Source organism: Micropterus dolomieu, linkage group LG10, assembly GCF_021292245.1.
Source record: "Micropterus dolomieu isolate WLL.071019.BEF.003 ecotype Adirondacks linkage group LG10, ASM2129224v1, whole genome shotgun sequence".
NCBI lineage: Eukaryota > Metazoa > Chordata > Actinopteri > Centrarchiformes > Centrarchidae > Micropterus > Micropterus dolomieu.
The window spans coordinates 3,495,172-3,520,558 of NC_060159.1; the positions used below are offsets into that span (position 1 = coordinate 3,495,172).

The 25,387-nt window shown below is 41.8% G+C and overlaps 1 protein-coding gene across 1 annotated transcript in view; it reads left to right on the forward strand.

Moving 5' to 3' along the window:
- Positions 1-25,387, forward strand: part of rev3l (REV3 like, DNA directed polymerase zeta catalytic subunit) — a 79,541-nt gene that overhangs the window by 11,937 nt on the left and 42,217 nt on the right. Inside the window, exons 2-4 of the mRNA XM_046061198.1 lie at positions 20,878-21,067; positions 21,204-21,278; positions 23,587-23,747. Of these exons, the coding sequence (XP_045917154.1) occupies positions 20,878-21,067; positions 21,204-21,278; positions 23,587-23,747 (426 nt within the window). The remainder of the gene's footprint in view (positions 1-20,877; positions 21,068-21,203; positions 21,279-23,586; positions 23,748-25,387) is intronic.

Sequence of the window (25,387 nt, forward strand, 5' to 3'; positions counted from 1 at the left end):
CACGTCACATCTCAAACCAATACAACAAATGTGCTTTGGTCTTTTATAAGCTCCAGATATGATTAGATCTTTCTGCGTGCATTTATTTATCTGCAGAGCACATTTGCTTACAGTAAGTGCATTTCATTACCTGTGCAAAGTCTGCTTTTCCTTTTTAAAAGCATCAGTCTTACTGCCGCTGTTTTTTAAATCTGAGACTGCAGTGGGAACCAAAGGGTCGTTTTTGATCAATTTTTAATTCCATCGCAGTGTACAGTGAGTTTGAGTGCAGGCTTATTAAAAAGGGGAGGGGGAGGGATATTATGGAAGCCAGGCTCTAAAAATAGCTGTGGGGGTGGATGGCTTGGGAGGGGCGACTATGTATTTTAATGCAACGGAGCTTGTGTCTGTGGTGATGGCGGGCTGGTTGTTGTTGCTGTGGCTTAACAGGCCACCAACTCTTAAAGACTGCCTGATGAGCATCTGCAGTAGTCCTGTTTTGTTCTTTTTGTATCCACTGTAATCTGCTCCAAATTTAGTGTGTGTTTTTGTGTGTCTTAATGGCTGTCCCTGTGTTAGATTCAGAGTGGAAGGGTGGGAAATGGGATAGGGAGGGAGCTGGGAAGAAGAGAGAAAGCAAGCATGTGTGCGAATCTCGCTCGCTCAATGCACCAGCTGAGCTGTCCCTCCTGCTTGTGAATTGTGGCGGTGAGCGAGACACGCCGTGAATATCAAATTTTGTCTGAGCTGAGCAAAGGAGGGCAGGCAGAGCTTGGAAATCTCTCCTGTTGTCTGGCGAGAGATTGCTGCCCCTGATCAGAGAGCAGGTCCGAACACACACAAACACACACAGCATCCACTAGCACCGTGGCAACGGCTCAGCTCTTTGCAGTTCTCATCACACACATTATGAAGTCTGTAGCATCTCTCTCTGCAGTTCTCACTGTCATGTCAGGTTTTTCAGGGCATAGGATTTCCTTTATTCTTTTATTTGTTCACTGACTGAGGATTGAGGATTTGTTCATGAAGTACATAATGGCTGGAGTGCAATTGAACCAAAATAAAACAAGCACCAACAAGCACAATGAAAACTGGACCATTAACCGTCTTCAGCCACAAACTGTACGGTATGTTGTACGTGGTATGTTGGAAGCAGCCACTCCTTGTTCCGTGCTTCTCCCACCAGATATGGATGTGCACACGGATGTCCTGAACATGGCTCTGCCACTTGGCCTCTATTACATCTAGAGAGGAAGCTGCAGTCCTGAACAGGTGGTTGATAAATGGCTGGCCTTCACAGCTACAGGTCCCCACACTCCCTCTCCTTTGCAGCAACATCCAAAGTGTTGCCTAGACCATTTTCAGAACAGAAAGAAACTAATTATAACAACATCAACCTGAACATACCTACCGCAGAGGTTGTTAGACTTTCTCACTATAACATTTAATAGAAGTTACAGATGATGCGTGTATAAGGGCATGGAGCGAAAAGATGAACAGACATTTTTCATGTTTCCACACTAAGTAAATGAATGATTTTACCTCCTTGCTGCCACTTGCTTCCCTTTAACATTAGCTGCCACTGGCTGGTAAACCTGACCTACCAATGCTATGGCTAAATGGTGCGTTCCAGTTGTACTAGGAAGTTTGAATTTCCGAGTTGCCAGTGTGAAATTTCAACTGCAACGTAAGTTGGATTTCTGGCTTGGAAAGTCAGGAGAACCGCACTAACCCTGACTTTGTGACCCAAGATGGCTGCTCTGTGCATGAACAGTAAGTGAAAGCTATAGTTTAAATTAGCGCTGTGTATTTGTATCTCATAGAAGTTGTCGTTCACACAGTACTGTCCAACTGCTGTCTGTGGACATGTTGCTACTGTGTTTAGTATGCATAAATACCGCGTAATCCATTTTTATCAACCGGCGTTGATAACAATGGCTAACCTGGCTAGTAGGGATGGGAATCAGCAGAGGCCCCACGATACGATATTAACACGATATTTATGTTGCGATTCGATTTTATTGCGATTTTAAATATATTGAGATATTTTGCAATTTATTACCTTTTTCCAACTTCCAGTTAGGTCCCTGAAGTCCAACTTTGTCAACATCTGTTTATCTAAAAAGAGAGTTTGCTCATATCACTCTTTCAGTCCTCTATATGGTCCTGTTAAGTTCTCTAGTGGACTAAAAAAGCAATAGATTTTATTATTCTAGTACAAAAAAGTTAAAACTCCCATCTGCAATTTATATAATAAAATATACTTGGCGTCCGTGTATCGATACAGTACAAATATCACGATACTATGCTGTAGCCTTCAGATTGTTTTTGTCATTGTTAAAAAAACTAATTGGTCAGTGACGGAGAATATTCTGTTAACGTGACCTCTGAAATACCATCAGCGTAGGTTTAATAAGATGGCAACGCTGCCTTTAACAGTCAGTATGTATCAAATGTTGCTTCTACTGCACGTTGAGCCAGGGCAGAGTCCAGTAAAGTGGCTCCCTTTTCTTACACAGTATAACGTGATGTTGGAAGGGGGGGAAAAAAGCATTTTTAGAATTGCTCAAACGCCTACTTTTCTCTGAACTTTTGCCCTTGTGTCTTGTAAAACATAAAACCCTGCACTACTTTTTCAAATAGTAATTTTCAAGAAAGATTAAGTTTAAATTTAGTAAGTAGTCTTTATGCCTGTACTGGATGGCAGAGCGTACAGTTGCTGCAGCTTGCCTGTCTTCATGATCAGCATCATGACAGAGGTGTGTGTGTGTGTGTGTGTGTGTGTGTGTGTGTGTGTGTGTGTGTCCCTGCATGTGTCCGTGTGTGTGTGTGTGTGTGTGTCCCTGCATGTGTGTGAGTAGCTGCAGGCACCCCGAGGATTTTCCCTCTGCTGGTCACAGTCTATGCCTCCCTCTGTTCTTTCTCTCTCTCTTTCTCTGCTGTGCTCAGCTTCCACTCATCCCCCCCCCCCCCCTCCTGTCCTCCACATTCCTTTGTTTTCCTCGACATGCCGTTCCATTTTCGAGGGTTTTCACTTTCTCTCCCTGAATCACATCAGCATTTCCTTTCATCTCTCTCTGCCATCCCTCCTCCACCCCCGCCACATATGGAGCAAGGTTGGCCTTTGCCCTCACCCTGCCAATCCACCCCACCCCGCCCGTTCTTGCTGTCCTCCACGACTCAAAGCTCCACACACCCTCAAAATCCCTCACTACCCTCCACGCCCACCTCTTCTTCTTATCTTGTAGCCCCACACACACGCATGCCTGAACATTAAAACGGTGGCAGTCATTAGTGAGGGTAAATAGAGAGGGGGTGCAAGTAAAATGGACAGGTCCTTTTGTGGGGCTGGGGTAGTCCAGGGTTTATTCAGTTCAGTCTTTCATTTGTGTCCCTTAAGCCTTCCTGCTGGGATAGCTAAACCCTTTAGATGTACGTTGTTGAACTCCACCTGTACCTTCTCCTACATGTATTTCTTTCTCTTTTTTTGCCTTTATTCGGTGGTTCACAGCGGAGACAGGAAACAAGGGGAAAGGCAAGGGGTTCCGACAACTCCCACCAGCTTTTTGTCAAATCCTGCCCCCTGCTGACCCACCTACTCTGTCTCTGATTGGCTAACCCTAACCCCACCCTAACCTTCACAACGGTAACCAGCGGAGGCAACAAGTAGTAGCCAATCAGAGGCAGAGTTGTCGGGGAAAAAATAACGCTATATGGCACCTGACCTTATGCCAACAGGAGGCCCCGACCTTGATGTATTTCTTTGTGAACTGTTAAATCTGTTAAGAGGCAATTTATTTTATTTTCTGAATTAAGTGATTCTTCCCAGGATAGAAAACTTTCTTATTCTGTAAAGAAGTTCATGAAGGGTCAACCCACAAAATGAGCTGCTCTCAGGACTGTAGTCAGGACTCTGGGTTAACCAATTTGTCTTTTTCTCTTCTGATATCCATTCTGAACAAGTTAATGTTGTACTTAAATGTAGTACCAGCTGCAGCAATTTCCATTTTCTCTCTTTGTTCCTGCAGACATTCATGAAGGGTGAAGGAAGTTAGTACAGCCTTGTTGCTTTCATAATGAAAACCCTAATTCTAAAACCAGTAATTCATGCGTGCTTATTGTTTACAGTTATGCTTTTTGACCATTAAAAAAATTAAATAATTGAAACAGGCTATTCCAGAGGCCATGTGCATGTGCAGTGAAAGGTTTTATGTCCTTATGTGCGTCAGAGCTAAATTGCATTTGACTCTCTCATAGAAAGGCCTTTTCTTTTTTTTCCCTTTGCATGTTGATGCAGCGTAATTCAATTAAACTCTTGCTCTGCTTCATCCCTCCAGCCCTTCTTTCCCACTATACCTCACTGCATCTGCACTACCCTCTTCTCCTGACCTTTTTGTTGTCTTTCCTCCTCATCCTCGTGTTTCGCTACAGGAGTCAGGCCTCCACCTGTGTGTGTGCGCGTCCTCTCCTGGTCCTGCCCTGCTCGAGCTGTACTTGGCCTACCTGGCCTGCACTGATGCTCCCTATATTCATGCACAGTGTGCAGGCTTTCCCCCTCCCTCTGTGTCTCTGAGGAGTTCAGCTGAGGTTATGTGGGAATAATGTGTCCTAGTTCACAGGGTTCTTCTTGTAAACTCTCAGCCTGCTAATTATGCTCTCCCTGAGTGGACTGCTCTTTTCAGATTTTTCTCTCACTCTCCCTCTGGCTTTACTCACTCATGCCCTCTCTATTTTTCTTTGTCTCTCTCTCATATGTTTCTGTCCACATTGTGGTAAAAGCCAATTTTTTGTCTTTTTTGCTTCCTGTCTCTGTGCTCTCCAGCTGTTTCCATCCAAATGTTGCTCAAGTTTTTCTGGCAAAATAGAATGCAGGACAAGATGAAATTATGTAACCAGTAGCTTTATATCATTATTTTTACACTTATCCCTTTTTTTCAGTCTCAGTAGAGAGTGAACTGATGGATGACAACTACAAGGTCCCCAGCTAGACTGGTGTTTAGGTGTAGGGCTGCACATGTCCATTATTTTGCATATTTGACATACCTTGAACTTAAAAATAAGGATGTGGCTCTATTGAATGAGATCTATCATCTATCTATCTATATATAGAGATATAGAAATTAGGGTTGTTCTGATTGGCGACACTTATTGACGATTGAAGGGATGATCGGCGATTGGTTTTTCATGCGCCAATATTAAGGCGATTTTAACTAACTCACTATCAGAACTAAGATGACATAAAAACAATCACACTGCAGTTTTTCCCATTCAGTGATTCATTTGTGGGGGCACACTGCGTCACAATATCAACGCTGACTGCCACATACAATATACTATTTAATGAGTAAAATCATATCACGCGCGCGCGCGCACACACACGCGCACACGCAACGTAAGACCGTCCCCTGGTGATCAGATCGCCAATTGGTGATCTCAAGTAGCCATGATCAGACGAAATGAAAATGGAGACAATCGCCCAACCGTAATAGAAAAAGATAGATATAGATAGAAAACATCTGCAATGTTTTATCTTGTTTTAAAAATATGTGCATGAAATGGGTAGAAACCTAATCTGTCCCTTTTACTATTCTGCACCCTCTCTCTAGCCATACTTGTAATAATACAGTCTGGTTTCACACCAGCAGATGTGAGAGGAGGGGAAAAGGCCACTAAATAACAGGTGGAGGTGTGGAGGACAAGCAGCTGAATAGGTGCCATATTCTGTTCACCTTTCTCCAGAGGCCAGATTTGCTAAACACTGCTTGGATATGGATATTACTGCCATAGAGGGGTTGTTTGTTAGAAAACACAAGATGTGTGTTCCTTAAGAGTTTGATTCACAGCCCAGAGGAAATCCCTGAGTCACCAGGAAACAGTTTGTATTTGTCTCTTTATCTCTTTCTAACCCTGTGAGTGATTCATACCTCGTCTGCCCTTCCTCTGACTCCTGCTCAGGTGACTGGTGATAAAAAGACTTTGATCTCTTTGATGGGGTCTGACTCTTTATCTTTTTTCTTCTTTCATCCCAGGAAGGTTGACTGAGCATTTATGCTCTTTGTCTACTCTGACCTGCTTTACTCAATTTGCTCTCACTCATTCAAGCCTGAGAGCAGCACGGCCACAAGCATGTGCTTTTGGCTGCTGACCAGCTCTGCTGGAACAAAACTGAAGTTTGTTGCACGAGCAGTGGAAGGGTATTAGTCAGCAGGTGAATATTGAATTGAAGAATGCAAACTTCATACGTGTGTCCTTGAAAGGAAAACTTTCTTACTGTGTTGTAACCACTTGTACACAACAGATCTGTAAAAACAACTTTATAGTACAATGGATATTTCCAGTTATTACACCCTGGAACTTATTTTTGTATTTTTGGCTACTAGTCAAATCAGTAATTATAACATGGTACTCTCCTAGTTAGTTTCTGAGATCTGGGAACATGGTGATCACAAAAAAGATGTCTGATGGGACGGGAAACACGAGCAGTCAGATAATGAGACAGGTTATAAGCAAACCAAAGCCAAACTTATTTGAAACGGACACACATTTTACTCAAACTCTCCTTTGTAAATCTCCATCACAATTTACAGTCCAGCGTCCTGGTTCAATATTGACTTTTACTGCACTGACTGTAGTTGTGCACGCACACAGGCGCAACACCGTGCAGGTTAGGTTATCGGGGAAACCTATTGGCATATGGGGCAGTCATGTTCTCAGATGTACCGTTATGTTTTAATGAACTAATATCACCTTCTACAGATGTCTGTTTGAACTTTTGCAATCCATAAAGTGGCAGAGAGGTAGGAGAAAATTGATTTTTATTTATTATTCTACTTTATTTCCTTCCATTTCAGCGGTGTAAACAAATGCACTCTAGCTTTGTAGTTGCGGTACAGGATGACGTTCAGTCACACATCTACAGCATAGACTCGCATTCACAAACACGACTGCCATTTGCAGCAGCATTTTTAAACGCCTGCTGGTGATGCCAGTGGAAACACTGATGCGCTCTCCACACTTTGAACCAGTCAATCACATGGCTCTTTTCTTCCTCTCTGGAAGTTATGATACTAAATTGCATGATTATATTGAACCTGTTGAATGATTTTGATTGGATTAATCTTGTTATGTCATATTTCAATGTAAACTTTTTTGATTTTGTTGCAAACTGCTTCGGCGCATTGTTTAAATGAAACATTCATGCCAAAAAAGCACACTGAACTTAACTAAACTACTGCGTCACCACATCAGCGTAATGCCACAATGTCATTTACAAATGACAGAAATCACAAAGTGCAATGCTAGAAAACAGTGTTTACCCTAAAGACAACATCAGAGTTTTGTCGAGAGCTGGAGGCCGGACCACATTTGACAGAGACAGCTGCCTCCTAATGCTCTATGCAGGAAAATGCTCAATATACTATACGCAACTATATATTGTGACAAAAGTGTCACAGCGGTCATTAGAAAATCTATATGTACACATGGTGAAAGACAGATTACCTCTTCCCAGTCCTGCGTTTCGGGCCAACTATCCTTGTCTAGCTCCACAGCTGCCATATTTAGTGTGAGTCTGCCTCCTTTGTTAGACAGTACTCTACTACTCATGCAGGTCATGTCTCTCTCTGTGTACACACACACGCACATATATATTCCGTCTCTGCATTGTGATGAATGTGACTTGCAGTTTGGTGTTTGGAGATGGGGTTTTTACTCTGTTGGAGATTGTTGACAGCCTCCCAGATTTCCATTTGTCGGTTGCCGCGTCCAGAGCCCTCCCTCCAGTGTGCAGTTGTGTGTGAGCTCAATTCACTGAGGTGGAGAACATCTGACTCACACAGGATGAATAGTAGCCTTGGTAACAGTAGGTCTGGTGTGGACCAGCTTAGGTTGGACCAATGTTCTGTGTGCATTGTGTTGTTTTATTTGGCCTGTTTTTGCCTGTATTTTACATATGCGATTGATAGGAAAGACTGACAAAGACGGAGAGAATGATTCACCAAAGGTCCCAGGCCAGCTCTGACCTCACAGCCACACAAGACATGGCTCAGACCAGCCCCCAGGATGCCCCATTAAAGCCCACATTTGTTCATTTAACAGGTAGAGCAGGTGAGGAATGGAAGGGTGGAAAATACAGAGAAAAGAGAGCAATCAACTAATTAGCTTTCACCTTTGAAAAGAGACTTGGAGACGGAGCACCTTCCTCCTACACCCTCTGAGAGGGAAAAGGCATATCATAAGTGAGAGTGGGATTCATACGCCTTGTCTGTTCTGATTGGACTGTCATTGGCAGTTCTTGGAGGTCACAGATTGTCGGTCCATTTTCACGATGCGTTGCCAGTACAGTAGACCTGTTTTTATTGTGATGTCTGTTATGTTGTTCTAATCACATCCCATGAGTGTCCATCTTGCTTTTGATTCATCCCCGACCCAGTCCAGATCTGTCTGGATCTGTCGGGGATCCATGTGCGCTCCGTTCTGTGCTGGCTACAAAGTGGCCATTAAGGGAAAATGGGGAGCAGATTCTGTTCCCTGTCATGAAACACCCCCCCCCCCCGCCCCCCCCCCCCCCCCCCCCCCCCCCCCCCCCATCTTGGACACAGGTGACTGGATTTGGATCATATTTGAGTAAATGCACTTCACCACTAGGTTCTTGGTGTCACAGTTGCACTGAATTGAAAAAGGCTGTCTGTGCACTTGCAGGTCACACACATATGATTTATGGATTGGGACAGATGTGGACTGGATCACCACTGGTGTGTGCCGTGTACATACAGTTGCCTTGTTGAAGTCAAGACTCGGGATAAAGGTGTTTGAGAAAATCTTTACCCTGCCTCAAATGTTCAGTAGGCCGTAAGCACCGTGCATATGAGTATAATGTATGTATAATGTAAGAAGTCCTCCAGCTTCTTTAAGAATTATGTTGCTCAGGCATCTAGCCAGGACATGCCTGGCATTGCAGCTAGAGGGGGAGGGCTCACCATTTGTCCAGTTAACAAAGGCCAGACGCAGTCAGAGTGGGAGACTCACCCAGTCAATTTCAGGCTTGGACACCCTCCTAGCAGCCCTCCTGACTATAGCATGGTTTTTTGAGAGAGGTTTTGTTATTGTGTATTATAAGGAAATAACCCTTTATCTATGCTGAGGACTGAAATACGTTTCATGTCATATTTGAGTTCACATTTTCCTTCAGGCACAGGAAGTTATTATCAGCACCACTTTATAAACTCCATCTGCTGAGTATTCAATTCAATTTCAATTCAATTCAGTTTTATTTATATAGCGCCAAATCACAACAACAGTTATCTCACAGCGCTTTTCATAAAAGAGCAGGTCTAGACCGTACTCTGTGATGCTATTTACAGAAGCCCAACAATCATTTGTTATAATTGAAAACCCTACAACTACTAAATTGACCTTGAATTGGAATTGATTTGTCAACTGCTGTTTCCAAGGTCAAGAATGAACTTTAACCAGCCAACATGGACGAGAAGTTCTTCAAAAAATGAAAATTTAAACCTACAATTCCATGAGAACTGAGCCAACTCTGTATGCTGCGTGACACAACTGAGAGCTCCAGAAATACTCAATGGACCTTTTGGGGCGAGATTGTTGAGTACTAAAAAATGTTTATCTATGTTTTCTTTGAATGATGAGGTAGAGCGCACACAGCATGTGAGGTGCAATCATTATGTGACGTCTGGCCAGCTGAATCACTGATGGGGCTTGTTTTGATGCACCAGAGATGCTCTGTTTATATACATGGAAGAGCGCAAAGGATGAGAGACTGCTGCTCAGAGCAAAATGGACTGACTCAAGCTTTGCAGTTTATGGCGTGTGCGCGTGTGTGTGTGTGCGCGCGCACGTGAGTAATTTTTGGCATGTGTTTAGATGTAAAGGCGGAGAGTTGCAGATGTAGAGGAGAGTGAAGGAGGTTGCTGTGCCTCGTCTGTTCTGGCAGAGTATGCTTCTTCAGACAGCTTGAAAGAAACAGACCTCCCGCAGTGAGGTGGCCTAGTGCTTAAGGTGCTCACCATATAATCAGATCAAAACATCGCTAGTTTGATTCCAACCTTTTGTTGCATGTCATCCCCTCCCCCACCATTTCCTGCCAGCTCTCTACTTCTCTCTACCATCTAAATAAAGGCAACCATTCCTATTTGCCACAACAGCATGCAGCAGGATATTGTGAAGCCTGGCACAAGAACCATGCAGCTGGCCTTATTGTGCACTCATAGTACCTCTTCCAAAAGTCCATTAATGAAACATTGGATTTGAAATATTACGTGTCCTGTGCCCATCTTTACTCTATTTAAGTGTGTCTTCACTGAGAATCCTTTATTCCCCTACCCAACATGAAATAGTGGTTCAGTTTGGCAACATGTCAGCTCTCCCACCATGGCCGGACTTCAACAGCCTGACTCCTCCACAAAGATATGTGCGCACAATGCAGGCCTTTACTTTATAAAGCAAGGAGCATAAAGTCTTCTTCGGCTCTCATTTATACACTGACTGATCATCTGTATATTCCATCTCCTCTCCAGCAGTTAATTTAAGGAGCAGATGATGGGAGTGAATCCATTAGAAAGAGTGTGATTTAAGAATTGTCATCCTCCTGTGTTCACTCCTCCTCCTCCTTGTAGTCATTCTGTTCACTCCCCCTCAGACACGCACCCACACTGGAACTTAACTCATTGGGTGGATGTGTGCAAATCCCTATATGTCTGACTTTATTTCTGTTGTTCCTCAGTGAATGTATACAAGGTACAAGTTGGATCTATTGAAGAGATGAAGTTGTAGTTTCAGTTGAGGCCTCCGATGCCAGTTGAGGTTTCCCATCAGGATGTTTTCTATTGCTCCTCTGTAAAAGCTAACAAGAACTTGGCACAGGAATTTTGCCTTCTTAAGTTTCCTTAAGAAATACAGCCGTTTGTGAGCTTTCCTTTGGTTGATGGTCAGGTTCTCTGCGATGCTGATTGCTGGGAGCCGGAAACTGTTCACCTGCTCCACCTCAGCCCCACTGATGTAGACAGGAGTGTGTGTCTTTATCTCCTTTTCCCTTATATGATCAGCTCCAACAACTGAGGTCAAGGAGGAGGAGGCTTGCAGTCGTGGAACCGCCTTCTACTGTAGGAAGCGTCTTAATACAGAAGCTGTACTCTACTAACATTTACTGGAATCCATCTTTAATTACCCCCACACACACATCATTGAGGGACCATACCACACCAGCAATTAACTGATTTAATTAATTCAATTAACTGTGGCAGCAAACATGGTGTACGTGCCAGCATTGCTACCCTGGCAGAGGAGCTATTGATTGACTGGTCTCATCATGCAGATTAGTTATTTCTGCGTGGAATTGACTATATTTATACATTCGCTGGGTAATGCACAAAAGCACACAAGCACTTCCAGTTTCATAGACTGGCTTAAGGATTTTGTGTGGGTGGTGGATGTTTGTGTTTTTCTGCTTAGGCATGTGTTTTCTAGACCACCGCCAATATTTGAGGAAGAATTGTTCCTGGACGAGCATATTTGGTTCCATAAATGTAGCTGTGGTACATCAGTTGTCACTGCAGTGCTATTAGCCAGTACAAAGAGAAACGGTGAATTGAGGCTCATCTCGTACTTGGAATAACAGAGAGAAGTCATTCGTTCAAAGATTTAAATGGAGCATCATATTGGCTCAATAATCATGTGGAGTTAAATCTGGCCTTGGACATTTTGTGGCATATCCTCCTCGTCTGTTTTTCCTGCCTGTCTGAACTAAAAAAATATTGAATATGGTTAAGAAGTGTAGTCTTTTCACTAGGGGTGGGGGGTGGGGGGAGAATCTATACAGCATAGTATAGCGATATTTTCCGTAGCAATATTGTATCGCTACAAGGCCGACAAGTATTGATCTTTTATGATATAAATTGTATGTGAGAATTTTACTTTTTGGTTCTATAATAATATCAGTTGAAAAAAGAGTTTTCCTTTGGGGACACAATTTGAAGTTGGAAAAAAGGTAATAAATTGCAATATATCGCAATATTTTTTTAAAATCGTAATAATATTGTAATGATAATATACCTCTACTTTTCACAGTCACTGGCTTTAATTGACTGCACGTCCATTCTCAAATGTCAAACAAAGCAAGGGCGGCAGTATATTTAGCAAAACATATTGAATTTACATAAGACAGAGAAATGATATAATATAAATGATCATTTATATTATATCATTTGTAAATTTGATTAATTTTATCATAATTTTTTTCTAGTGCAGTTTCACTTAAATTGTACAATTTGGAAAGTATCTGGCTTTGCTTTTCAAATTGACCATGGTTCACCATATAAATTACCCAATTTATACTCTTTCACTTGTGTGTCTTGTCCTGATCGGATAGCCATCTAATCTCAAAGAAGTGTAAATAAGCTTGTTCAAAACACTGAGTTGGTTTGAGATAACAATTTAGCCCGATGTTTAAAAGGTCTAAATGCATTCGTCCTGCCAAGTATGTAATCTAACTACATCAGTAAGTGATCTTTGGAAGCAGCCACTCGCAGCATTCTGCCCCTGGGATAACAGCAGCTAAAGTGACACTGAAATCGACCATCTGTCTCCTTGTCAGAGAAGGAAGCTCCAGCAACTTTCACACATGCTGTCGTACAAAAGATGTGATGTACTGCTGTAAGCGTTTATCTGATCCCTGATCAGTTCTACCATTGAAAGATCTCTGTGTGAGAGACAGCAGCGATATTCATAGGTTAGAGAGTCCCCATGAAGACGGGCAAAACTTTTAGCATGTTTCCATATGTTTCTGCGAGTTTATTGATAGTTGGTATAGCTTGGTCAACACTGGATTTTGGAATTGACATTTGTTTCTGATAATCTGCCCATTTTTTAAACATAAACACATAACATAAGCAATCTTGATGTGGATTCCGTTGATTTTTTTTTTCCCCATTGTGGCAGAAGGAGATACAGTATATATTGAGCAGTAGATCAGACATTTCTACAATCTACGTGACAATGTTTCTAAATGACCTCAAACCTAATTAGGCTTTTCTGTCCTGCAATTTCCTGTTATTTATCTGCCGTCACACGCACTGATAGTGTCTGTGATAAGCAATTGGCCTGGCAGATTTACCTGTCTAACACTTGTTATTATCTAGCTATGTAAACAATTATTGTTGGAACTAAACTGCAAAAAAGGCAAGAAAGTAAATCTTGGACTTAAGCAGTCACCAAAGAGCTTTAGGTCAGCCGCAGTGAATGCACTCAGATTTGTCATCTGGCTGTGTGAAGTGCATGACGCATGTATTGATTTTGAGTGTGTAAACGGGGCCAAATTCTTAATAAAATAAAATTAGCCAGTGTTCTTATCTGACTCTTGGTAAGAGACTAAACAGTCCTGTTTCCCGTATGTGATCCACAGCGAATCTTAAATTTAGCTCTCTGAAAACATGGAGATATTTAGTAGCGCAGAGTTGCTTTGCCCTCCCTGTCAGCATCCCTCTGCCTCTCCTCCTCCAGAGCTACTCTCTCACTGTCTCGTCGGCTTGGCACTCTGCCAGGCTGCTCAGTGAGCTAGATACTGACCCTGCCTGCCTGCCTGCCTGTGTGTGTGTGTGAGCTTACTGTGTATGTGTGTCAGATTACTTTATTCTGTCACCTTTCTGAGTGTATGTGTTGTGCATTTTCCATTTCCCCTGCCTGTGTGCCCTCCAATCCCCTCATTCTGTAGATTTACATTAACAGTTTGGCACTTAGCTGAAGGGCCTATCAGGTTTGGGCTCAGCTTAAAATCCCTGCTCTTGTGCACCTTGATTAAAGTTCCTGAAGGGGAGAGTTGTTTTCACTTTCACCACCATCATGACTGATGTGAGTAGTGAGCACATATTCTTGGTTCCCTCTCTAGGCGTGCGCAGGCCTACATTTCACACAGCTCTCCCTGGGCTTTTTTAATTAATACCAGTGGTTTTTATTAAGATCTTCTTCCACTCCTCCCTGTGGCAGCTGTCTGTCTGATTACAGAGGGAGTCTGACTGCTCCCCCAAACCTCTGAGAGTAAAGGAGAAAAACTGAAGTCAATGCTCATCTCACATGATAAATACACGGTGGCTCATGTATTTTTGTTATTACCAAATACCACATTCTCAACATGATTACTGCTGATGGATCTGTGTGTATGTGTGCGTACTGAGAGCATTTATACTCCGCAAACCTACCTTGGACAAATGAAAGGTCTTTTCTTTCTGCTTCCATGTTCCAGTAGACAGTCAAAATCAGAATAGAAATCACATCAAAATCAACAAGTTCTGCAAATTGCCTCGATATATTTGCACATTTTACCACCTTCTGATCAGACTTGACTGACTTTGGAATTTGAACATTTCCCAGGAAATGTTCCTGTTTTTCTCATAGCAAGTTTCACTCTCAAACTGGAAGCTTTGAAGCTTTAAACTCCGGCTGGTTACCAGGCAGAGTGGCTGACGGAGTAAACAGCCTTTACTGCCAAGGAAAAAGTTACCCGTATGACTCATGACTGATGGCCAGCGCTGACTCTCTGCTCTCGTCTTGAGGAAACCTTGCTTCTTCAGAGCAGTGTGTAGTGTCTTGGTGGTGGTGATAAGGCAGTGGATAAGACTTTGGTCTTTGACCTTTGGTGTGAGAGACCCGGGTTCAATTCCACCAATGTGTCACAGAGCAAGACACTTAACCCCTAGTTACTCCAGAGGCGTGCGACCTCTGACATATAGTAATTGGAAGTTGCTTTGGATAAAAGCGTCAGGTAAATGAGTTAAATATAATGTAACCTCAAACCCCTGCGAGGCCCTGCACACCCACACAGGCATTTTCACTTAGTCTGGCCGTGGGTGAGGCTTTGCTGGAATTACGTGAGGTCACCAAACTCCATGTACTAATATTTACTTTAAAGCTTTGTTTATGTCGGTGGTTTTCAAAGTCTGTGACTCCCCTCAGACATAGCTTGAAAAAAGGCGCAAATTTCAATATATCAAATATCGAGTTCGCAGTTTTTGTTTGTTTGTGTGTGTTCTCATTTTGTTGAATATAAACATTTATCAGGCCACCGTTAATGTGACGGGCCTGCGCGAGCCGCTTTAAAAGCCTCCTGAGGACATAACTGAGGACAGTTCGTCCTATTCATTTTGGAAGAATGACCAGTGGTGTAACTTGTGACTAACAAATGCTTCAGAAAATCCTTAAAAAAACTAGAAGAAATCCTATTATTTTGGAGTTAAATTGGGCAACACTACATTATTTTAATTATTGATTTATTTAAGTGTTGATTCAATTAATAGATTTATTGTATAGAATTGTTGTGTATTGTATATTAAATGCCTGAACATGCCCATTACAATTTCCCAGGGCTGAAGGTGAAACTAATAAATCCTCACATTTTAGAAGCTGAAAACATCAAGGATTTTTAAAATATATTTTGGTGGACAAATTACTTAAAAGATGAATTCATTATGAAATGTGTTGTCCATTCATTTTCTGTAGATCGAGTGGTAGCCGTTCATGCTAGCTGATGTATTCATCCTATTGCACTACCTGTCCTGACTCCAGTAATATGTGTTTGTGGATGAAGTCGGCCCTTTCAAAGCATGTTAACCTTTGTGTGTGTGATATGATTGTACTTGCTAGAGGTTTTGCTTTCGGTTAGGCTGGACAATAGAACAATAAACATAATCATTGCAATGTAATTTTTTTCAATAAAAATCTAACAAAATGTTCAATAAATATTTAATAAATGTTTGACTTTATTCACTTGAATCATAGGATTTTATTAAGATGTTTATTTTGTCGAGCAAAAGGACTGAAAAAGCTTTTACTTAATTTTACTTAAGGATATTTGTTGACAAAGATTTTATCATAATTGTTTTGAATGTTCTACCTTTGTGTCAAACGCAAATCTGACCTCTGACCTCTGTTGACCATAAAGAAGAGTTTAAACCACAATTAACCATCAGGTTTCTTTCACTCAAAAGCAAAAATCAGACTTTAAAGAAATAGCGATTTGATCCTTATCATGATAATAATCGATATCGAAAGATCTGAAACTTTTTATTGTGTTAACATTTTTGGCCATATCATCCTGCCCTACATTAGGTGTTTGTATGCATAGTTTGTGTCAGGCTACTACTGTGTAAAAAAAGCTTTGTTCAGTTGTTTTTTTTTTTTTTGTGGTGGATAGATCTGAGTATCTTTCTGCGGTCCTGCATGGCTTATAACAGGTTAGCAGCTGTCTGCTTGGCTAAGTGTTTCATAAAGGTGCTGGCTGACCTTACTTGCTCCACGCTCAGTAGAGTGGACCTCCTCTACCTGAGCGTTTCTCCTCCCAGAGTTAAGGCACTGAAGCGGTCACTGCCCCTCTTTCCCTCCCTCGTGCGCACACTGAAAACAATTTGAAAAACAATAAGTTGATTTAATCTTTAAGTCAGCTGAGTATTATTATTGCAATAGATTAATTTCAAATAATTTACTATCTTATTTATTATTTTTACAACTGCCAAACAACCTCTGGTTTTATCTTCTAAAATTTGAGAATCTACTCTTTCAACTAAACAATTGATGAATAGAAAAATTAACATCTACATTATTGTTGGTAATCAAATCAATCGATCAAATGTTGGTTCATCCTACCTAAAGATCACCGAATTGGCATCTGTCCTGATACTTATTTTACTAAGGGGATTACTTTGGCTGGACATTTTCCTGACCAATGTCATGAAATTTAGAGTTTCCACTATTGTATTTCAGCTATTGATATTTTGCCATGTTGGTTACTCCTGGTAAATAATACTGCCTGATTTATATTTACCAGGTCATGCCCAAAGAGTATACACCATCTCAGTGCAGAGCAGGTATAAATAGATTTGTATATAATTCCTGTCTGTCGGCATTTGTCCGCGTGAAAAACATCAATTATAGATTAATAATGACAGAAGAATTCAGAAAGGTGTTAATTGCCCAGTCCTACATTTAACTACATCAGCCAACAGCCATCCAGCTGAAGCAGCAGATGTTTGTTCTAACTGAAACATGAAACCGTGGTCAGTCCACATTCCCACTGGTTCTTGCTTACTTTTCTCTCCACTAACACATTCTTCTCTCTCACACATAATATATACACATTGCCTTTATTACTCTAGTGCCTTCCTCATTTGGTTTTTCTGTCTTTTCAGCCCATCCTGTTTTCCTTTTCATACAGACACACACAAACACTTTCTCTCTCATTATGATTTTCCTCTCTTTCTTGCTTTCTCAGACACACGTTCTCCCTCTGTCTCTCTTTCTGTGGCTTGACCAGTCAAAAGAATAACTTGTTTATCTCTGCCTGTCGGTCAGGGGCTTTTGCTTTATTGTTGCCTAGCAACTGCAGCAAAAGCCGACATTGGCTGGTTGTGTGTGTGTGTGTGTGTGTGTGTGTGTGTGTGTGTGCGCACACTTCCGAGTCGACACGGCAGACTGGGGACAGACAAACGCGCGCTGTCCTCAACGCTCCCTCATCTCCTCAGCGGCTGCCAGCCTTTGTGGGGCTGGCGGTGGGGCTGCGCACACCTTGACGTTGTACAGCTGACCCACACAAATACACACTCCAGACTAGACGGAGACCTTCTGATCCCACTGTCTCTCTGCATCTCACCGGCTGCAGTAGCCTAATCGTTCATTATTTTTTTTGATTAACTGTTTAGTCATGAACCCTTTCATTTCCAAAAGCTACATTCTCTGAATGTTTTTATTGGCTCCAAACATGGATGCATTGCACATCTGTTTGAAACTGAAGAAATATTTGATGTGAATATTTGCATTTTAATGAACTTAAGTTAGATATTATAGCTCATGAAAGGGGTGGTGGCACATAGATAAGATGCTTGCCTTTGGTGTGGGAGACCTGGGTTCAATTCCCACTGTGAAACATCCACCATTGTGTCTCTGAGCAAGACACTTAACCACTAGTTGCTCCAGAGGCGTGTGACCTCTGACATGTATAGCAATTGTAAGTCTCTTTGGATAAAAGCGTCAGCTAAATGAATAAATGAAAGACCATTAATCAGTGATATTTGTAAGGTTGTTTTTGAAACTTCACCAGCCTCATAACCAATAAATACACAAACCCTTGCTTAATTTTTCTTATTTACAAAAGCATATTAACCATAATTAACAGGCCATTATTTAGTGAAATATTGAAAGCCTCTTTAACCATTAAGGAGAGTCGGGCACAGCCGACCTTTGATGTGCGCAAGTTGACTGGATCACCCTAACAGCACACCACGAGGGGGTACAAACAAGCATGTTGGTTCATATCAATGTCAGATATCACAATTTGCCACATCCCAAAGTTATGTAGTCACGTTGCTTGTTTTGTCCGTTTTAACAGTAGGGCTGGGCAATAAAACAATGATAATTATCGCGATATAATTTTCCTCTATCAGTACAATAAATGTTCAGTATATCGTCAATAAATATTTGGTTTAATTCATTTGAATCTCGAACAAATTAGCACTTAGCAAAAAATATTTTTTTTTTGTCAAGGAAAAGGGACTGAAAAAAGATTTACTAATCATATATCACATATTTTTTTATCATAATAGTTTGGAATATTTGATTTGTTTAGATTTGTTAAGCGATCCACTGTTTTGGCATCAAGTGTTTTTCCCATTGTGACCATAAAAAAAAGTTTAACCACATAATTAACCATCTAGTTTCTTCAATTTTCACTCAGGAGCAAAAATCAGCCTTTAACTTGAAAGAAATAACGATTTGACATATCGTGATAATTATCGATATCGAATGATATGAAATGTTTTTATCGTGATATATCACCATATCGCCCAGCCCTACCTATGACAGTCGATAAGTAATACAAGGTCTTGGGTCACTTGATTACTGTGGACCTCAGAGATGGAGTGCTAGATTATTTGGTAATTTGGTTTTACAGTTTTTCATAGCTTTAATATTTCATAATGCAGACCATATTTAACTAGGCATGGAATTCATATGAACAATATTTCATTCCCAAGGACAGAGGGACAAATGGAAATGTCCTGTTTTATCTCATAATGATGGAGTGGTGTGTGTTTCCCTCACACGCAAACCTTTCTCAATACCACTATGTTCCGCGGGGAGCTCTGCCTCTGAGCAGCTGAGCAGTGCTTTTATGTGGTAGATGTCTGATTCAGTCTAACACTAAGCCTGTTCTCAGAAGCCCATTGTCTTTCAGCACCACCTCTCTACTTGCATCACCCTCCCCTCCTGTTTAGAGGCAGTAATGTGTATTGCCGGGATGCTGGGAATATTTCTTCCACTTTTGGTCCAGCAATCTCAACAATCGTGCCTAGTGGACTGTGGCATTGCATCGCACGCAGCATCTGTCATACCATAGCATGGCGATGTGGAATTGGCAAGCCGTGTGTGTGTGTGGTGTGGAAGAGCAGTTCCAGAACCCTCCTTCCCCTCACTTTTTTTTCCAGTGACGAGGGTTGGGAAGGTAAGCATGTCTCTGGGCATGTGCAGACAGTCTGGGCAAGAGTCAAGCTCCGGCTCAGTACTGTCTCCTCCGGCCCAGCTGTCTGTCAGCCTGGCGCTGGTGGAAGATAAGGGGAGAGTCAGAAGCTCAGATTTCTGTGAGCCTCAGCACTTTCAGACATTGTTGTCTTCATTTTTACACTGCTGTTATTATCCCGTGTAACCTGATTAAACACAGTGCAGGCTCCTACAGCGTGCAGATAAACATGCCGGCCCGGGCTGATAATGGCACAAAGGGAATGAATCGGAGCGTAGTGTCTGCAGTACACTTCATCTCAGATGACTCTCAGCAGTGTGCATGTTTGTCTGGGAGTGATGATGTCACTCTGCCCCTGTTGTAAATACTGTATCTCCCTCTATCCGCGCCGGCTGACCTCACTTCACATCACTAAAGACCTCATTCCTCCGCTCCACCCGCAATCCTCTGTTTCTGTTTAGTTATTTAGCTAATGGGCTGCTTCAGCACATCTGTCTGTGTTGCCTTGCAGGGATTGGTCAGAAAGTGTACGGGGGTTTACTGGACCCACAGCACACTCCATCCATCTCGATTGCACCTGTCAGTAGATTTAATAGTCTCTGTAGAAGAAGTAACATCTAAGGCTACAGCTGCTCCGCCATTGTGTGTGTTCAACAAGCACTGTGCCACTGCATGCTGAGAAAATTAGCCAATACATATAGTCCTGTAATACTGGCAGTACTGGCAAGTATTTTGATTTGGTGACACTTCTTGGAAACAACAATAATTACTGGATGAGTTTGACCAACTGGCTTCTTTTTCAAAGTGCAGATTTTGAACATGGTAAAAATGAATAAATAATAACCATAGTTTGAAAATGTTGTAGTCACTAGGGCTGGGATTAAACCTTGACCTATTAGAAACTGTCAAGTGTGGAAAACTGACATTAAATGGAGTATATTACATTAGGTGAGATGCAGCTTGATGTCAATGAAAGGAAAGATTTGCAGTGGTAAACAGACCAAAATGTATCGTTAATTTTATTGTCAGTATCATCACTAAATGTCTGAATGAAGTTTGAATTTAGGATTTGATGCATTACCTTGTGCTTGACTAAAAATAATTTTATTTCACTGTTTTCTTATTAGACAGTGTGTGATTTTTGGTAATCATTTGAAGGGTTTTGGGAACATAACACCCAGCATGCATTTACTGTAGTGCAAATGGAAACACAATTTTGGTGTGTTTGGTGCAGTTGGACTTGAGAACAGCAGCCTTTGTTTTTCAAACCAATGCAAAATATTTTTGCCTTAACATTTTAAACACAGTGGGACATAGAGAAATGAGATACAGTTGTACGCCTGATGTTCACTATGGATGTTGTTGTTGTTGTGTTGCAGGCCAGAAAACGTGTCTCCACCTTCATGGCGTGTTCCCCTACATCTACATACCATACGATGGCTATGGCCAGCAGCCAGAGCGCTACCTGCGGCAGGTGGCCTTTAGCATCGACAGGGCCCTTAACGTTGCCATGGGAAACCCCTCCTCCAGCACCCAGCATGTCTTCAAAGTGGTGCTGGTCTCGGGAATGTAAGCTCTGAATGGAATGCAACACATAAAATTTCATAAAATAACAGTGTGGGAATTCCTTACAATGAATGATCCATGTTAAAATGCAATGCGGTATGTTAATTGTATGCCATGTGGTCTCCGTCTTGTCTTACAGGCCTTTCTATGGCTACCACGCTAAGGAGAAGCACTTCATGAAGATCTATCTGTACAATCCTCAGATGGTCAAAAGGTAAGGTTACCGTGGATCGATGCAGTTTAATGTGACTAGGGATCATCCCGGGCTCCAGTTGTTTGATGTTACTGAATGCCAGCCTGTGTGCGCATGACTCCGCCAGCTCACTAAAGTGAAATCGATTGCTGTGTATTCAGTTGTACAAATTGATTGGCTGAGTGTCTGTGTTTGTGTGCAAATGTGCATGGAAGCACAAAGGAAGACACTGCGGCGATTAGCGTCAGCGGTGACACTGAGCGGAGTTTTGCTTTGGTACTCGGCCGAGACAGATTCACACTGAGGGAAAGAGTGACAGGAAGAGGCTTGAGGAGAGGAGAGTATAGAACGACGAGATTGGAGAGAGAGAAAAATGAGGAAAGGCAAAGTAAATACAAACTGAGGAAGAAAAGAAAAGGGACCATGTAAAGACAATAACAGACCAAGAGCAATTCAGGGAAAGAGAGACAAGATAGCAAAGGAGGGAGGCAAGAAAGAAGCAGAGGGTAAAAAGAGGCTGAGGGAGACAAGAAGGAAGAGAAAGAGGACAGTTGGAGTTGCAGGACTGGCTTTCCTGCATCCCTCCTCAGCCTCTCGTCTCTGATCAGTCAGTCAGCCCGGTGCTCTGACCTTTTCAAAGGGGAAACATGACTCCAGGACAGAGCTTAAACATTCACAAAGTGAACTGCTGCCCGTTCTTCTTAATCTACCAAGCAAGTACTGCAAATGCAAGGATTTCTGTAGTTGAGCATGGTTCTGGACAACGGGTGGTCCTTTTTCTGTGTAGCTCCTCCACGTAGATTTAAATGCAGAGATTACCTTTATATATTTTAAAGGTTTAAACTGATTTTAAATGTCAAAGTCAATTTGTCATTTAAAACAGTTGTATAATATCTTCTGTGGTACTGAGGAGCTTTCCAATTCTAAAGGCCATTTTACATAAATACTTCACAAATAAACAAAAGAAAAATTCAGCTTCAACAGTCAAATCTGGAAAAAATTACTGATGTGATTCTTGATTATATCAGTTAAGACTTGTAAAGACAATTTTTTAACAGAAATCTTACATTTCAAACTTTGACTGTGTAGTTTGAAATGTGGGGGTTTACCAGGCAGGGGGCTGTGTTGCTCGGGCATATTGGTTAAGGTACGAGTGATAACCCTAAAATACGATCCAGGAAGTCCAGTTGGAGTAACAGATTAATGCTTTTAAAATGCCAAAACACTATAGAGAACAGTGTGTATAATGCACAGGATTTTTCAACTCTGGAAAGTTATCATGGCGGCAACTATTTTAATCTTTAGTAACTCATGAGGTAAACTGTATAATACAGTGTTCATGATGCCAGGAATGTGTGTTTACGTGTATTTGATTGACCAATGCAGCGCCTTGCCAGATGACATAGTGTTGCAGCAAAAGGTTTTTTTCTTTTTTCTCGTTCCATTCAAATGAATGGGAGGGCTGTGTTCTTTCTTGCAGGGCTCAGGTCGGTCTGAATTCAGGGTCAGGAAGTGTTGCTTGCAGCATTGTTGAGAGGCACGGTATGGCAGCTTGCAGTGTTCTCTAGAACCACTCATCTGGACGACTTCTACGCTGCACAACCATGGGTCCTTGGCAACACCCCGGCCAAGTGTGATGTCGATCGGATGAACGGTCACCTATTGGCCAAATGGCACACAAGTTCGTCAGGGTCACTCGGACGACAAATCTACATGTCCACCAAATGTAGTTGTTATAGCACAAAGCGTTCAGGTGATATGACCACGCCATTTAAGCAAACTTTAAGGGCCAGCTATAGCAAAACTGTACGGAATAACAATCCCATAAAGTTACATTTTACAGCTTGGTGGAGAGAGTTTCTGTGCCAAATTAGGTGACAATTTAAAATTTGTAGGAGAAGTAGCAAAAAAACTGACTTGGACAAAATCAGTCTAGACGCAAATGGGTTGGTTTATATGGATAGATTCACCTGGACCGACTGCATCCTAGTTCAAAAGTTACAGGCTGAAACGTAAAGTTTGTTGTTGGAGCTTCACCAAATGGTAGAAACGTGCAAAGCCCTTGAGCCCGTGTCAGAGGACATTTGCAGAAAGTTGAACCTTTCTCAACTTCCAGCAACCACAGACAACCAGACTTGTAGCCGACAAAGCCCCTTGATTTCATTGGGAGAAGCTGATCACCATCTCAGCTACCCCCCAAAAAAACAACCTGTTATTGTGTAGCTGAGGTAAATGACTGCTAAATGTGTGTGATTATCTCTAATCGGGAAGTGTGTCTTTTCTCTACCCCAAGAATTTTTTATAATGGATTATCCTCTGTTTGTTGTAGGGTTTGTGAGCTGTTACAAAGCGGAGCAGTGATGAACAAGAGTTACCAGCCCCACGAAGGCCACATCCCCTACCTGCTGCAGCTCTTCATAGACTACAATCTGTACGGCATGAACCTGGTTAACTTAGGGGCTGTCAAGTTCCGCAGGAGCCAGAACAAAGGTAACAACTCATAGTTATATATAGTTTTTCTTCCTTTTGCCAAGTGTTTTTTTTCCCTATTTCCTGATGTTGTTGAAAGTGTTTTATAGTAAGGGTAATTTAATTCTAAATTTAGTGTTAAAAATCAAATCATAAAAAAAACAAAAACATTTTCCTCACCCTCTGCTTCCTCTCATTTGGGGTCAAGTCTTAGGTTACACATGTTTCCAGTTATATTACAGCTATTTCTCTGCTGGACAACGTGGGCATAGCCAGGTTTCCTCCTCCTCACTGCATTGTTCCCCCTACCTCAGCAGGGATGGAGAGCAGGCCAGCGAAGTCTGCCATGCCTTGTGTCGTATCGAATTTGTCCTGATGTCACCACAGCCTCAGGGTGCCTCTTGTCTTTTGAAAGCTCTCTCCGTTTTCATCTCTAAAGTTACCCTTTCGCTTCTTTTCACATGCTTTGTCTTGTGGTCTTTATTTGGCACTTTGACCCCTCTGCATTTTCTTACTCTATTCTAAATCTGGAAGTCAGGAAGCTTGTACAAAAAAAATAAATAAATAAAAGCTGAAACAAAAGGTGAGCGGAAAGAACAAGAGGCAATTATTGGGTGTTGGTAACAGGCACTTTGTAGTGTCAAGGCTCTCTCTCTTGTGTTTGCCTGAGCCCTTTTGAGCTTTGTTAGCCCTGCAGAGTGATGAAACCGAGACACACAGAAGAACTGCATCTTCTCCAGGTTTTACCTTCAAATACTGATTCATGAGGCTGACTTACCGCCAAGGTTACATGCGTCACTTTGTGAAATAAAAAAAACTGAGAATACTTGTTATCAATCCTTAACACATCCAGCAGACACAAAATAACAATTTTATTGATTTGGGTTTAGGTATCTGTCAGTCTGACAAATGTAAGACCAATATTCACTCTTATTTAACACGGTTTTGGTCTTCAACTCCCCTAGGGCAAATATCTTGCTCTTGAGCTGCTAAATGGTCCCCCATGTATGTATGTACAACATTATGTAGTATTTTTATAACAGCTTCAAAACTATTTTGAATATACTGTATATGTATTTATATTTATATACAGTGGGGGGGAAAAAAGTATTTGACCCCTTGCTGATTTTGCAGGTTTGCCCACTTACAAAGAATGCAACAATCTACAATTTTAATCATATGTACATTCTAACAGTGAAAGACAGAATCCCAAAGAAAATTCCAGAAAATCACATCATATGAATTTATAAAAATTGATGACCATCTGATGAGGAAAAACAAGTATTTGACCCCCTGGACAAACAGCATGTTAATATTTTGTAGAAAAGCCATTATTGGCCAGCACAGATGTCAAACGGTTTTTATAGTTGGTGACAAGGTTTGTGCACATTTCGGCAGGGATGTTGGCCCACTCCTCCCTGCAGACAGCCTCCAAATCATTCAGGTTCCGAGGTTGTCGCCTGGCAACTCGAATTTTAAGCTCCCTCCAAAGATTTTCAATTGGATTCAGGTCTGGAGACTGGCTAGGCCACTCCAGAACCTTGATGTGCTTCTTCTTCAGCCACTCTTTTGTTGCTTTGGCGGTGTGCTTAGGGTCGTTGTCGTGCTGAAACACCCATCCTCGACCCATCTTCAGCTCTCTCACTGAGGGAAGGAGATGT